The sequence below is a fragment of the Anomalospiza imberbis genome, chromosome 1 (assembly GCF_031753505.1).
Source record: "Anomalospiza imberbis isolate Cuckoo-Finch-1a 21T00152 chromosome 1, ASM3175350v1, whole genome shotgun sequence".
Lineage (NCBI taxonomy): Eukaryota > Metazoa > Chordata > Aves > Passeriformes > Viduidae > Anomalospiza > Anomalospiza imberbis.
Genome location: NC_089681.1, coordinates 118,199,407 through 118,212,069, shown reverse-complemented (window position 1 = coordinate 118,212,069; position 12,663 = coordinate 118,199,407). Strand labels below are relative to the sequence as shown.

The 12,663-nt window shown below is 38.4% G+C and overlaps 1 protein-coding gene across 5 annotated transcripts in view; it reads right to left on the bottom strand.

Moving 5' to 3' along the window:
* The window catches only part of JAZF1 (JAZF zinc finger 1), a 187,074-nt gene that overhangs the window by 79,259 nt on the left and 95,152 nt on the right, over positions 1-12,663 (bottom strand). For 3 of the 5 annotated variants that reach the window (XM_068208175.1, XM_068208225.1, XM_068208204.1), the window contains exon 2: positions 4,485-4,557. In XM_068208175.1, coding sequence (XP_068064276.1) covers positions 4,485-4,557 — 73 coding nt within the window. Of the gene's footprint in view, positions 1-4,484; positions 4,558-6,235; positions 6,522-12,663 lie in introns of those variants that run through there. The other 2 variants (XM_068208186.1, XM_068208195.1) reach the window with 2 other exon arrangements.

Sequence of the window (12,663 nt, the reverse complement as noted above, 5' to 3'; positions counted from 1 at the left end):
TTCGAAACGACTTTCAAACAGTCATTAAATCCTATGGTATTGGCTGTTTTGCTCCTGGAATAAACAGGTAATAGCAGTAGAACCAGAAATAGAGAGCTGGACAAAGCATAGGGAGAGTTTGCAGTGGCCAGAACTTTACATGCAATTTATTTCTTTCACAAATATATATGCTCACAGAAATTATTGATTTTACTTCTCATGGTATTAAAAAAAAGAGGCAAAGTAAGAAAACTTTGTCTTGAGAAGTCAATGACAGGTGAAATAAAAGGGAAATGGGGGGAGATGAGATGCCTGAAGCCTTTAGGAATTTACAATGGTAACAGTGATGCAAAATCTTGCTAGTTAAAAACAAAATCTAGAAAGAGGAGCGAAAATGTTAGATTAGTTCAGAGATGTGCAAGGATAATCTTGGGCTCTTCATCTAAGAATGACATCCAATTTTGATCACAGGTTTAATTTTTGCTCCCAGTTGTGCATGAGAATGAACTTTATAGACATTCAACAGACTCATTCAACAGACTGCCCACAGGCAACACCGAAAACGTTCTCACCAGTGTGCTCTAACTGCTTTCAGGATTGATACTTAAAACATATTTTATTATGTAACCCTTCTTCTATGATGTCAATTATGAATAGAAAAACACTGTTAAAAAGAACCTGGGGTTAACATAATTAAAGTATTTTGCTAGATTTTAAAAGACCTTAAGATTACAACAGTCTTTATTTTCAACAATTTCCTAATATAGCTGTTATGCAATTTGAAGCAGAAACAGTATATAATTATGACTGCTTAGTTTCAGTTGTAGATGCATACTAGTTTTCTTTTTTCCCCACCTGGATGAAACTTTTTAAAACAAAGCAATTACTGTATTTAAGAAAAATGTATTTCATGGAAATTGTAATAAATACAGAATTAATTGTTCTTTTTATGGTATATGTTTCCAATAAGCATTGTTACTATGGCACTTCCCACCCTTCATAATCAAGGTGAAAGGAATTTACTCCAATAATTTATGTTTTTTTCCTATTTCTGATACTTACAATCTAAAAGTTGAAATACCTCCATTAAAACTTAATTGTAAAGAATTTTTCATTCACTAAATTGGGAATAAAACTTTTTTATTATAAACATTTTTTTAATATTACCTTTTCGGACAAAGGAATTATTTGTATGCCTCTGTTGTCTTCTCAATTGTGCTACTAATATTGGTATGTTTGGTTTGCTGTTCTTTAAAAAGCCCAAACATTCCCACAACAGCTGCTTTCCTCATTAACAGGTAACAAGCAGTATGCACAGGAAAGAAACTTTCATGTATGAGAATACTGAGAAGTCTCTCTCCATCAGACTGCTCCAGTCTAAAAGCCTTGGCTGTATGCTGCAATGCCAGGTAACAGAGCAACCTTGAGAGCCACCACCTCTAAAGACCCAGACTAACACACTCAGAGGCATAAACAATGCTATGTAGATTGAATGAATACCAAGCAAGATTCGTAGTCAGGATTATTAACTTAAAGCTATAAAGCCTGCATTTAAGTAGCAGTATAAGCAATATTAATCACTGTGGCTAACTACTGCATTTCAATGCAATACAAAATATAAAGGTGTCTTGACCCATCTACAAAGGAAATGCCTCTAGAAAGTACTGTAGGATGTTGGCCCAAGTGCTCATTTGCAACTACTCCTGACAGATCACAGCCAGTATTCCATTCTTGTAGTAGCACCATTGAACTCCTTGCAGACAAACCTCTCCTGCATTTATAGGACGGAAACAGATTAACTGCATCTGCTTTGGTTGTAGTGTGTCTTTTATTGATTCCAATTCTGACTTCTAAGAAACCAAAGCAGAAGAAAGCAGGGAATAGCCATCAATACTGGGGACTGCATTAAGGTTACACTAAACTTTGTCTGAGAAAGGGATTTGTGGCAATTCAGTGTCTGATGGAAGTGTTTGATGTTGCAGTAACAAACCATTATGACCTATAATTTATATTTTGTCCACCCGTTTTAAAAGGAATGTTATCTGTCTACATGAGGATCACACACTATGGAACCAGCATCTGTGTGTAGTTACTGAAAGCTGTAATGGCAGTAAATCTCCAGCGGAGAAAGAGTTGGAGCCTTACCGATTTAAACATCCACAATCTGAGGGCTGTCTCAGAACTTCAGAGCTCAAACAGTATTGCCAAAATAATATGCCTGAGAAAATAACTAGGGATAGAAGGGAAATGGAAACAAGAGTATGTTTCAAGTTGTAAACAGAGACTCCAGTACCCTTCCCTTTCTACTATCTGTTTTACTGATACTTTATCCTCCCAGCTATCAAGCCAGACAACCCAGATTTATGTTTTGTTTTAGCTCATAATAGCCACCATAGAACAGGGCAATGGGCAGAGCATAAAGCACACCCATTTAATCTTTCTACCACGACATATATTTAATGTACATCTTATCGTACAATTTTGGCAGTCCCTGAGAATCAGCTGTCCCTATTTTCCCAGGCTCCACAAGAGCGTATGGCCCACACAGAACATATTGAATATACAAACTTGCAGAGGAAGATGGTTTTTAAGGTCTGTAACTCACAGCAGGAACTGAGCTAAGTTCAGTTCCACTTGGAAGCCATAAAAGCATGAGTTTAAAAAAAGTGCAGCAGTATCTGGTGTTTGATATCTAACAGTATGCAACATGTTTATGACATGTATTAGGCTACAAAATCTGAGTTCATAGCCTGGGACAACAAAGCAGAACTCAGCTCTGGCATATGTAGTGGGAAATAGAAAGGCATGTCTCGTACTGTAATGGATATTGCTGCTCCCTCAAGAGCTTGAGTTGCATAGAGCAGGTGGTTCAATGAAAGATGCTAGCACTTTGGAAAAAAATAAAATACAACTAAAAGAGCAACTAAATAGCAGTTGGTTCAAGCACAAGTCAATTCAGATTCACTTTTACTGTACAAACAACACAGTTCAGTTCTCCAGAATTACTTTTCAGAAATGACAGGGTAAGAAAGTTTGTACAAATTATGTGGCAACTAAAACTGTCTCAGTCACACAGAACTTTATTTAAAAAGGGTACCAAAATAATGAAATCTAGATTAGGTATCACTTTCAAACTACTTTAAAAGTAGTCTGATTCCAAACTGGATGATCAAGTCCCACTGTCTTAAAACAAGTCCCATGGCCAAGTATGTGGTCTTAAAACAGCTTTTCCATAATTTAAAAAAAACCCCAAAACCTTTCCCCTCTCTCACATTAAGTAAAATAACCTCAGAAGCAAAAAGAGAAAACACCCAAGTCTATGATGGAAAGAGGGAAACATACCAACATGTACAACAACATACCAAGCCTACATATTGGAAAAAAAAGCTTTATACATTAAATGAGATCAGCAGAACTAAGTGTTAAAAAGGGTCATGGCTAATTTCAAAATATGCTTTAGGAGTCAGACTGTCTCCGGGAGGAACAAGAGTTACTTGCCAAGTAGGAAATCATGTCAGTACTGGCTATTCTTAATCATAGTCTCATGTAGTGGAGAAAATGTAGTCATTTCACCAAGTGAACACCACTTCTTGCTTCCATACCTTGAAATATTCTTCCCCCACACACCCACTGACACTTTTCTGCTACAGCAAACATTATAAAAAGTCAAACAGTTGATTTCTGTGTTTTTAAAAGTTTGTTGGTTTTTGCTTTTGTCTCACTTTTCCCCATTTTAAAAACAAAGTAGAATTATAAAGAAAAATTTTGCGTAACCCATGAGAGTTTGAATCAACTCAGTCTATGCTAAACTGAATCTTGGGTTAATCTTCCAAGCTTACAGGGTTATGAGCTTGTAGCTCATCCTCTAGACAGCAAAACTAAAAAAGTAAATCGGTCTTCTATGTATAAAAAGCAATAATCTATGCTGGAATACCCTGGAGGTTTCAGTACCACCATCAGTCAATAACTGAAAAGCTGGGGCACTGTTACTTAGAAAAGTACATTAAAAATGATTTAATTTCTTAATTGCTTTCAAGTTTATGTTATACAGGGCTGGTAAGCAAGATTTTAAAAGATATACGTTGTGGTTGAAAAACTTCTGAAGTTCTGTAAAAAATTCGCTTATATACTGAACTTCTATCAGATAGAGCTTTTTTTCAATCGTAAGTGAAATCTTTCTCTACTCACTTGTGTGAAGTACAATAAAATAGAAAACTAAGCCAAGAAAAATTATCTTGTTTGGCATGAGACTTAGCTAAAACATCAAAAGCTAAAACCTCATTCCTAAGTATTTGAGCAGTACAGCTGAAGGGCTGCATGTGCCCTGTGTAAAAGTCATTAAAAATTTAGTTAAATTTTAAATCAACTGTTTTACCAAAACAGGTGTTATGATAGTATCATATCCCATGATGCAAAACAAAAGTGCATCCATAAGCATGCCATTTTGGTAGAATATATATTGCACAAACCAAGATCAGTTATACCTGAAAAATAACCACACTTACCTGTTAATGTAACTTAGAGCAACATAGGTTGGCTGCTGAAGTTCTTGTTTTTCTAATACACGTGGGTCTGTATCTGGAATAAAGAAATACATAGAATTGAGCTTTGTGCATTTACACTGAAATTAGGGGACTGAACGGTGAAATAACCTAAGTGGACACAAGAGATATGAAATGGCTCAACCCAGTTTATCTATAGAGTACACTTAGCACAGCTCCATCCCTCGCTCATTCATTCATAAACACAGTATTGCATTACTTTACGCAAGAATTTGAAACATCAACAGTGATGTAATTTCCAACTGTCACACTAGCTTTCACAATGCCCCTCATAAATACTAGTTTTCACTGCTTTCCATGATTTAGAGTGTTAAATGGCTCAAGCTTGCTTCTTTTTAATGTAGCTATTTTAACATTTTAAGATGTTCCAAGAGTGATTAGATCTCTTCTGTTGGGTCTTGAGACTTTTCTCCTGCATTTCTGAGTTTTGTTCTCTCCCTTCTCTACAGATTATTTTCTGAAGCTCTGAATCAGAAAAGTCATACAAAAATGCTCTTGAAGCAAAATGCTTGCCAAGCAGAGCACTGCCCACCAGATGCCCCAAAGCAAACACATCCAAATTCCCTCAAGTGCTAACTTTATCACTCAAATGAAAAAATATGTTTTCAATCACCATTTCCATTGTCCTTTGCAGTTAAGTTGTGCTTTTATCTAACAAAGGAGTTTTGATTTGAATTTTTGAAACCAAAGCCAAGGGAGTATGTTCATGGTTTAGGCAGTTTTCTTCAATATAACCCAGAGTTATATTGAAGTTTCAAACACAACTTTGCTCTGCATAGTTGATTGGCACCTTTAAGAGCTGAGCATAAATAGTCTTCAAAAGTTCCCAATGGAAAGTGTGCATCCTGCCTGTGCAGATTACTATAGTCATTAACAGCACATTTTATGCATTACTTGAAAAGCAATTCTGTGTGTAACTTCTGTGTTTTAACTATCAAGAATAAAAACTGTCTTTACCAAATGGGTCCCCACAGCACTGCTGCTATTCATCTTTTATTTCATAGAACCATCTACGTTGTGTTTGGTGAGGGGGGAGCGTGTGGGGCACTTCAAGCAAATCCCATATTTTGGACTGTTCTTGCTTGCTCCTACAGCTTTAAGCATCGTTTATGTTTAAAAACTCATTATCTTGATGAGCACATTAGTTTGACATGATCAGTCGCTTTTGGTGGTTTTTGTGGGGTTTAAAACATGATACAATTGTTTCAAAATCTGTCTCTGATGCTGGGCCTTAAGGAAGATTTTTAACTGATCTGAATGGGGATGGTGCTTGAGGGTTGGTATATTTGTCACACCACTGCAGAAGCAGATAATGTCTTTATTCAAGAAGGGAATCTCCTGTCTGCCTCCCAAAGGTCAGACTGATCCTAATCTTTCTCCTTACACTTGCTCCTGCACAACTTAGGCTGCAGGATTTGCTAACATGCCTTTATCAATATATCCCTGAAGAGATAAATAACTCTATTAAAGTTCAGTGAAGAGGGATAAAAGTGCAAGTTCCAAGCCACCCAGCAAACCCAAGCCTGTTGTTAAGAGAAAAAGATCTTGCTGGTGCCTGGGGAAATTCTGCAGCAATTGCCAGCACATCACACTCCTTATGAAGCTAACCAAAGACATCAGTGATCTAGCATGGTGTCTAATTCACTTCTCTGAGGAAGTTAGGTTCACACAGCATACACAGATCTTACACTCGCCTTTGTTTCTATAAAACCCACCATCATTTAGCAAGCCAAGCATACATCTCCTGACATGGTGAGCTCTCTTAGATTTACACCTCGGTGGTGCACAGCCTGCCATGGAACTGTCTCGATGCAGAATGTCTGCAGGGCATTAATCCCAGCCAGGACTATCTGAGAACTGCTGTGATGCCTACAGAGGCTACCTGGAACAGAGGCTGGACAGAGTTTAAGGAATAAAGTAGGTATTTATTGAAAGGCCTTTAAAGGATACACCTTGGGCAGTACAAGAGCCCGGTCATGGCTCTACCCAAGATGGACCCAAGATGGACAACTGGTCACAAGTTTTCACACTTTTATAAGTTTTGGTCCATTTACATATTGGGGTTAGTTGTCCAATTACAGTTTCAGGGTATGAAGTCCCATCCTCCCAAATTGCTCTCCTCAACTGGCTGTTGTTTCTAATTTTTGGGCCTGAAGCTGCAATGGTGTCCTTGGTTCTTGGCCTGGAAAAGGATTGTTTTGTCCAACTAAACTGTGAAGACAACTCGCTAATACTTTTTATGAAGTTCAGAGTCACACACTAAGGCAGTACAGAATCTGAAAAATGTGAAAGCTAAAACTTAAGGTATCAGCTGCAACCCAAGTTCAGGCATCTGTGGTTAAATGACTATGTCTTTGCTAATCCAGTTCTTAAATAGGATTAACCTCCACCTATAAACAACAGTTTCTGTGACTGAAGGAGACAAAATTGCGGCTGGTTTACATCAGAATGCTGCACGTTATCTGTGGGAGAGGACAAGGAAAGACTCTAATGGAGAGTCTACCACCCTTCCCACAGCTTGCCAGCGGCTCCCCATAACATCAGCTGAAGATGAAAACACAAGACAAAAACCAAAAGCCCTATAACTTTTGTAGGAGTGTGTTATCAAAGCAGAGAACAATTTGCCTGCTGGCACCCGGAGAAAGCAGACTCCTGTTTCTCAGTAGGTGCTGCCTGTCACACGAGGAACACAATGCAAATTCTATTAGATCTATCTATCCATTCCCCCTCCACGTATCAGACTTCACATGTTTTTAAAGTCAATTATGCTGCATATACCAATTCCACAAAATAATCCAAGCCATGGGAAAAAAAAAAAAATCTTGTATGAATTTAGCACTTAGAATGCTTGACACATTTTTATTCCTCTTGCAACCAGGTGCTAGGTTGCCAGTCATGAGAATGCTGCATTCACCTCTGCACTGCAGCAGGAACTACATGTAACACTGCTGGGTCTTCCTTAGCTAAAATATAAAAAAAAACCCCACATAAACTTGTTCTGGGGCCATGGTAATGCCCTCAGAGAAGAGCAGAAGAGCGGAAAAACTGGACATGCTGTGCCACAGGTGGCAGCAGCCCTGGGGCCCTGGCACAGTCTTTCCCCAGTTGAGGGGCATGAAGGGGCACACTGGCAGCCCCTCGGCATCCACCTAAAACATGCATGGCTGTGCTATCCAAGCACATACACATTTAGCCCACCACTGCCAGCTTTTTTCTCACTGTCTAAAAATGCCACCACTCCATTCCTTTCTGCCTCCATTCCCTCTTCCTCTGCCCAGCCTCAGACAGTGCCTTTCCTCTCTCCTGCCCCTTTCTAACTCCAATTCTTCCTATATCCCGGCCTCCATTGCTCTCTACTGCTTTCTGTTATGCTCCCCTCTCAAAATGTCCCAACATAAGAACAAGTTAAAACTTCCATGGAGATGCTGATAACCACTTGTGCACTCTTGTACCACAGGACTGCTCATAGATGCAATTCATTCCCTGGACTGCCCTCTTCCCTTTGGCCCCAGCCTGGTCCCTCCCCCCCCTTTACTGTATTTAACTTCCAATTTAGGCAGTCTCTGCTTACATTCCTGATGTTAGTTAGCACTTTTTTGAGCAGAGTGAACATACATTTTTAACAACTACAAAAAGATCACAACCATCTCAAACTTGATAAAAGAAAACCCAGTAGTTAGTGCTTTTTTTTTCCCCTTTCCTTTTTAAGGAATAGCATGTAGATCTACAGTGAGATTAAACAGCAGTATTCTCTGATGCTGAACCTTCAAGCCTGGATTTCCAGCACTCTGCTTTTCTCATGCCTAAGCACATTCATACAGACACTAGCAATGTTTTCTAATACCACACATGCTGCCCAAAGCATGTCTTTGAACATGTGCTGCCCCACTGACCAGGATGTTCTGCATCAGCCAACACTCTCACTTAATCTGACTCGGGAATGAGGAGCAGGGGAGACAAAAATCTGTTGTCAATCTCAAAAAAATGGCCCTGTATAACGTTACATGTTTAGTCAATATTTCTTCAAACTCACATAGACAGGTCAAAGTCAGCCAAATGTAGCCTAAATAGTTTCCAAACAGGCACCTATAATGGTTTAAACACTCACAAATGGCAAATTTCTTCTTGAAAATATTTAAGCAATATAACATAAGGCTGATCTGAGTTCCCTTTCTTGTAAGAAAAATATCCAGCACACACACAAAAACTACTCCAGAAATTGAGGGGACTGGTTGATTAACATTAACTAGCTTCCCTCACTTCTTGAATTAACAAGGGTTATCCAAGACTCACTACTTCACTGGTTTTGCAGTAACACCTTAAATCCGGTAGAACAAGTTGCCAGCTGCTGTACATTAGCTGCCTTCATTGCTTGTCTCTTCTTATAAACATTACGTGCCACTGATTTCATTCCACAGTGGGAAGAATTACTTTCTGTAATGCTGTGAGAATTTTTTAAGCTATGTCCTCCTCATTTACTATGGTACCAGATTTTTTGTATTTTTTAAAATGAAATATTATTAAAATAAAATTTTTATCTTACACTAACTACTCCAGCATTTTGCTCTGCATCCCAGCACCTCACTATTTGAAAGACTGAAGTGTGGATGCTAACATCCATAAGAGAGACAGAATTACTCGGTCATCTGCAGGATTAGACCCCTCCAATTTCTCACATGCACAACCTGCTTCATACTGGACAACTAGACAAGCAGTATGAGTGTATAATTAAGGCTGAGAGACCATAAATTGCACTGAGCCATCTTTGAACTGTTCACACAAAGCCAGGCATTTTCTGTGGAGTATGTTCTAACAAAATAAATCACTGACTACTGAAGCATGCTACGATTACTAAATCACCTCACTACACAGAAATAACTTGCAGCCTGAAAGCACTGCAAAATCCTAACCTGGCAAAGTATTTTAAAGAGAGCAAATAATAAACAAAGGCATACATATCCTGTATAAGCACAGTCTTCAATTATATAACTTGGTTCTACATTAATATTTCTGCACAAAAATACATACCACATCTTCATTGTATATAATGCAGCAATAAGTTTTTACTCTACAAGATACACGAAAGTTATTAGAAGCAACTTCACCTTCATAAGAGCTCTGGTTTTAAATCACTGTGAAAGATCACTTTTCACCTTACAAAATGTTAACAAATTCCAGTGGCATTATTTTACAACCACAAGCTTTCTTCTTACACAGACCAGGAAAGGTCACTACCACTAGCAAAGTGGTAAAGAGAGTCTCAGAAGAAAGATAATAACCTAAAGGTGGTAAAAATTATACTGCTCTTCAACATTTCAAATATGAACTGGCCAGTCCTGTTTTAACCCCACCCTGCCACCATTTAACAAAAGCAGAGGTTGAGGTCAAGACTGACAGAAGTCCAGGTGCCTAAAGAAGGAGACATGAATCCCTACTCACTTACAAATGCAGTGGCTGGATTGTCAAAATTTTTTGGTAGCTGTAATCCTCCAAGAGATTTCACCCACCAACAACCTGAGTAGCTTCTTTATGGCTGATAATTATCCTTTTATCCACCTTTGTCATAGGAGGTACTATGCTAATTGAGTGTGGGGGTGATTATTAGGGAACAAATTTCAGCCTAACAAACAATATATTTGAAAAATATGTCTTCTGTAAGTCATATCATTTTTTTACCAAGTGGTTACAAAAAAAGCAAAAAGGCAAAACTCCCCTTGCCAACCCAAGGGCCTTATTTCCATTTTGATTTAATCTCCAAAAGAGTAACAAAATGCCCTTAATGTAATGAAAATAACAGCCCTGCAAAGGATTTTAAAAGCATTTTAAAAGCACATATTTGCAAGGACCAAGGACTTACAAGTCACTTGGAGATGTTAATGATAATCTCACCTTTTTGTGCAAGATCACACTGGGGTAAACTGCCAACACAGAGGTTCCCCAGACTCAAACCTGACTTTGCCAGAACATCCATACACACGTTCTGCTCGCCCACCAGCAGGTTCACAGAGTGCCTGTCTTGTATTTCACTTGGCCTTGAAACTGGCTGATATAAGTCAGCTCAGCTAGTTAATTAAAACCTACACTTCCCTTGAAACTAGCTCGCTTCACTAATGATGCCAAGGCAAATATTTCTGTTGGCTTCCTCAAAAGTCTGCAATTGTTCATATGTGGATGTAGTTTAAAAAGCCAGAAATAGATAAATTCAATGTTACTGGAAATTGCTCCCCATCTAAAACCTCCATTACAAGGAAACCATTATGAGTTTCACAGTATCAATTCCAAATGCAGTCTTATTCGTGTCTTCTTATAAATAAAAAGAAAAAAAAAATCACAGACAAATTAACAGAGTCCCTTAATTATATCTTTAACAGAAAAAATAAAATGTCCTGATCTTCAAAAAAGGAGATTATGCTCTTCAACTCAAAGACAGAACACTGGAGGATAAATATGATTCTGCAAGAGTTTTAAATCTGGAATTCAAGAACACCTTTACTATTTAAGCACGAGTTTAGGTTCTTTCCAAGATCAAAGTGTTAAATGCCACAGAGATGGACTTATCAAAACATGTGAAAGAGATCAGATACCAAACTTTCACATTTCCACAATAAGCTCTTTAGATGACTTAACCCTCTAAATAGATGACTAAGAAAGCTACATTCAGGCAAGTTCAAACAAGAAAACACTGCACTTATGTAAACTTTCAGAGCTGTGGGGAAGGCTAGAGCCTCCAGAATATGTTTAAGGACAAAATTCTGCCTGCTTGGTCTATCCAGAGTTGCAAAAATTTCTCAGCTGCAAACAGTTTATTTTCCCAATAAAAGTACAGTTATCAAACTGTACTTAAGTGCATGAAGCCATGAAAAGAGACCCTTTGTTAAAGGGTCTTTGTTAAAGACACAGGTCACTTAAGTAATAAAAGAAGGTCATGAAACTGCAGGATTTTTGTCCTGCTGGGGACAGCTCTGTTGCGCTGGGGCTCTGCTGCTGCCCGAACCAGGCCTGTGGACTTACCACACGGAGCAATTGCAATTGCTGCATTACAGCAGGAGAATAATGCAGTCCAAAGACAAGGCAAAGCATCAGAAGTCACAGCCCAAAAGCTGAACTACTGTGGACTTCTCCTAAAGCATTCAAGCACAAAAAGGTTATCATTAATCTTCATAAATGCAAATTACATATTATGCATGTAGACATGTGGTCAGCAAAAGGAAATGTCAAACAGAAGGTTTATTTAAATGGAGGCTGCCTCAGTGAAAAAACCCAACAAGTATAAATTGGGAGTGCACACACAGGCAGCTGGAAGGCAAAGCAGCAGCTGCTGACTTAACACCCTGGATTAGCACACACTGGCCCCCTTCATGTTGGTGCACCTCCCAAAGAAAGCGAGGCAGTCCTCGTGGAGTTCCCAAGGAAAATGGTAATTTGTAAAAAGTGCCTCTTCATTGGAAAGACACCATGATCCCAGGGACAGCACTCCCAGCCTTTCAGCTTCACTGCCTTAATGAATGCAAAACCTCTAAGATGCAATCAGAGGACACCACTGCAAGAGGAAGTATAAAAAAGGGGAGAGAATTTCAAAAGCGGAAAATCATGGAAAACTAAAGCACAAAAACCTCTGAGAACACCACAACCAATAACATCCACTGACTAACTCAAACTAACACAACTGAAATTCCATTTTGTAACACAACCCCTGTGAGACACAAGAACTCAGGGTTTTGTCATATGAGAAAATGGTATCTTGGTGGGTGATAAAATAACACATGGTATTTCAGATAACCTACACAGAAACAAGCCTGTGCTTTGATCTTACAGCAGAATAGAACTTTTTATATAACACTACTTTGGAGCAATCGTGTTTCATCCTTACAAGCTGCCACTATTTAATTCAGACTGTGAACTTTTAAAAATAATGGTCATCCCTTATCTTGTCCAGACAAACAGGGTTCTGATTACAGCTTCATGTGTATTAATTTAGTGCACAGTTACTAAAAGTATTTTAGCAATACAACTGAGATGATCACTTGACATTTTCCATTTTTAATTTAAAAACCAAATAGCCAAGTAAACAAAGAAGAAGGACTTGCAAACCTGAAAAACATCTTTCATTGAAAAAAAAATT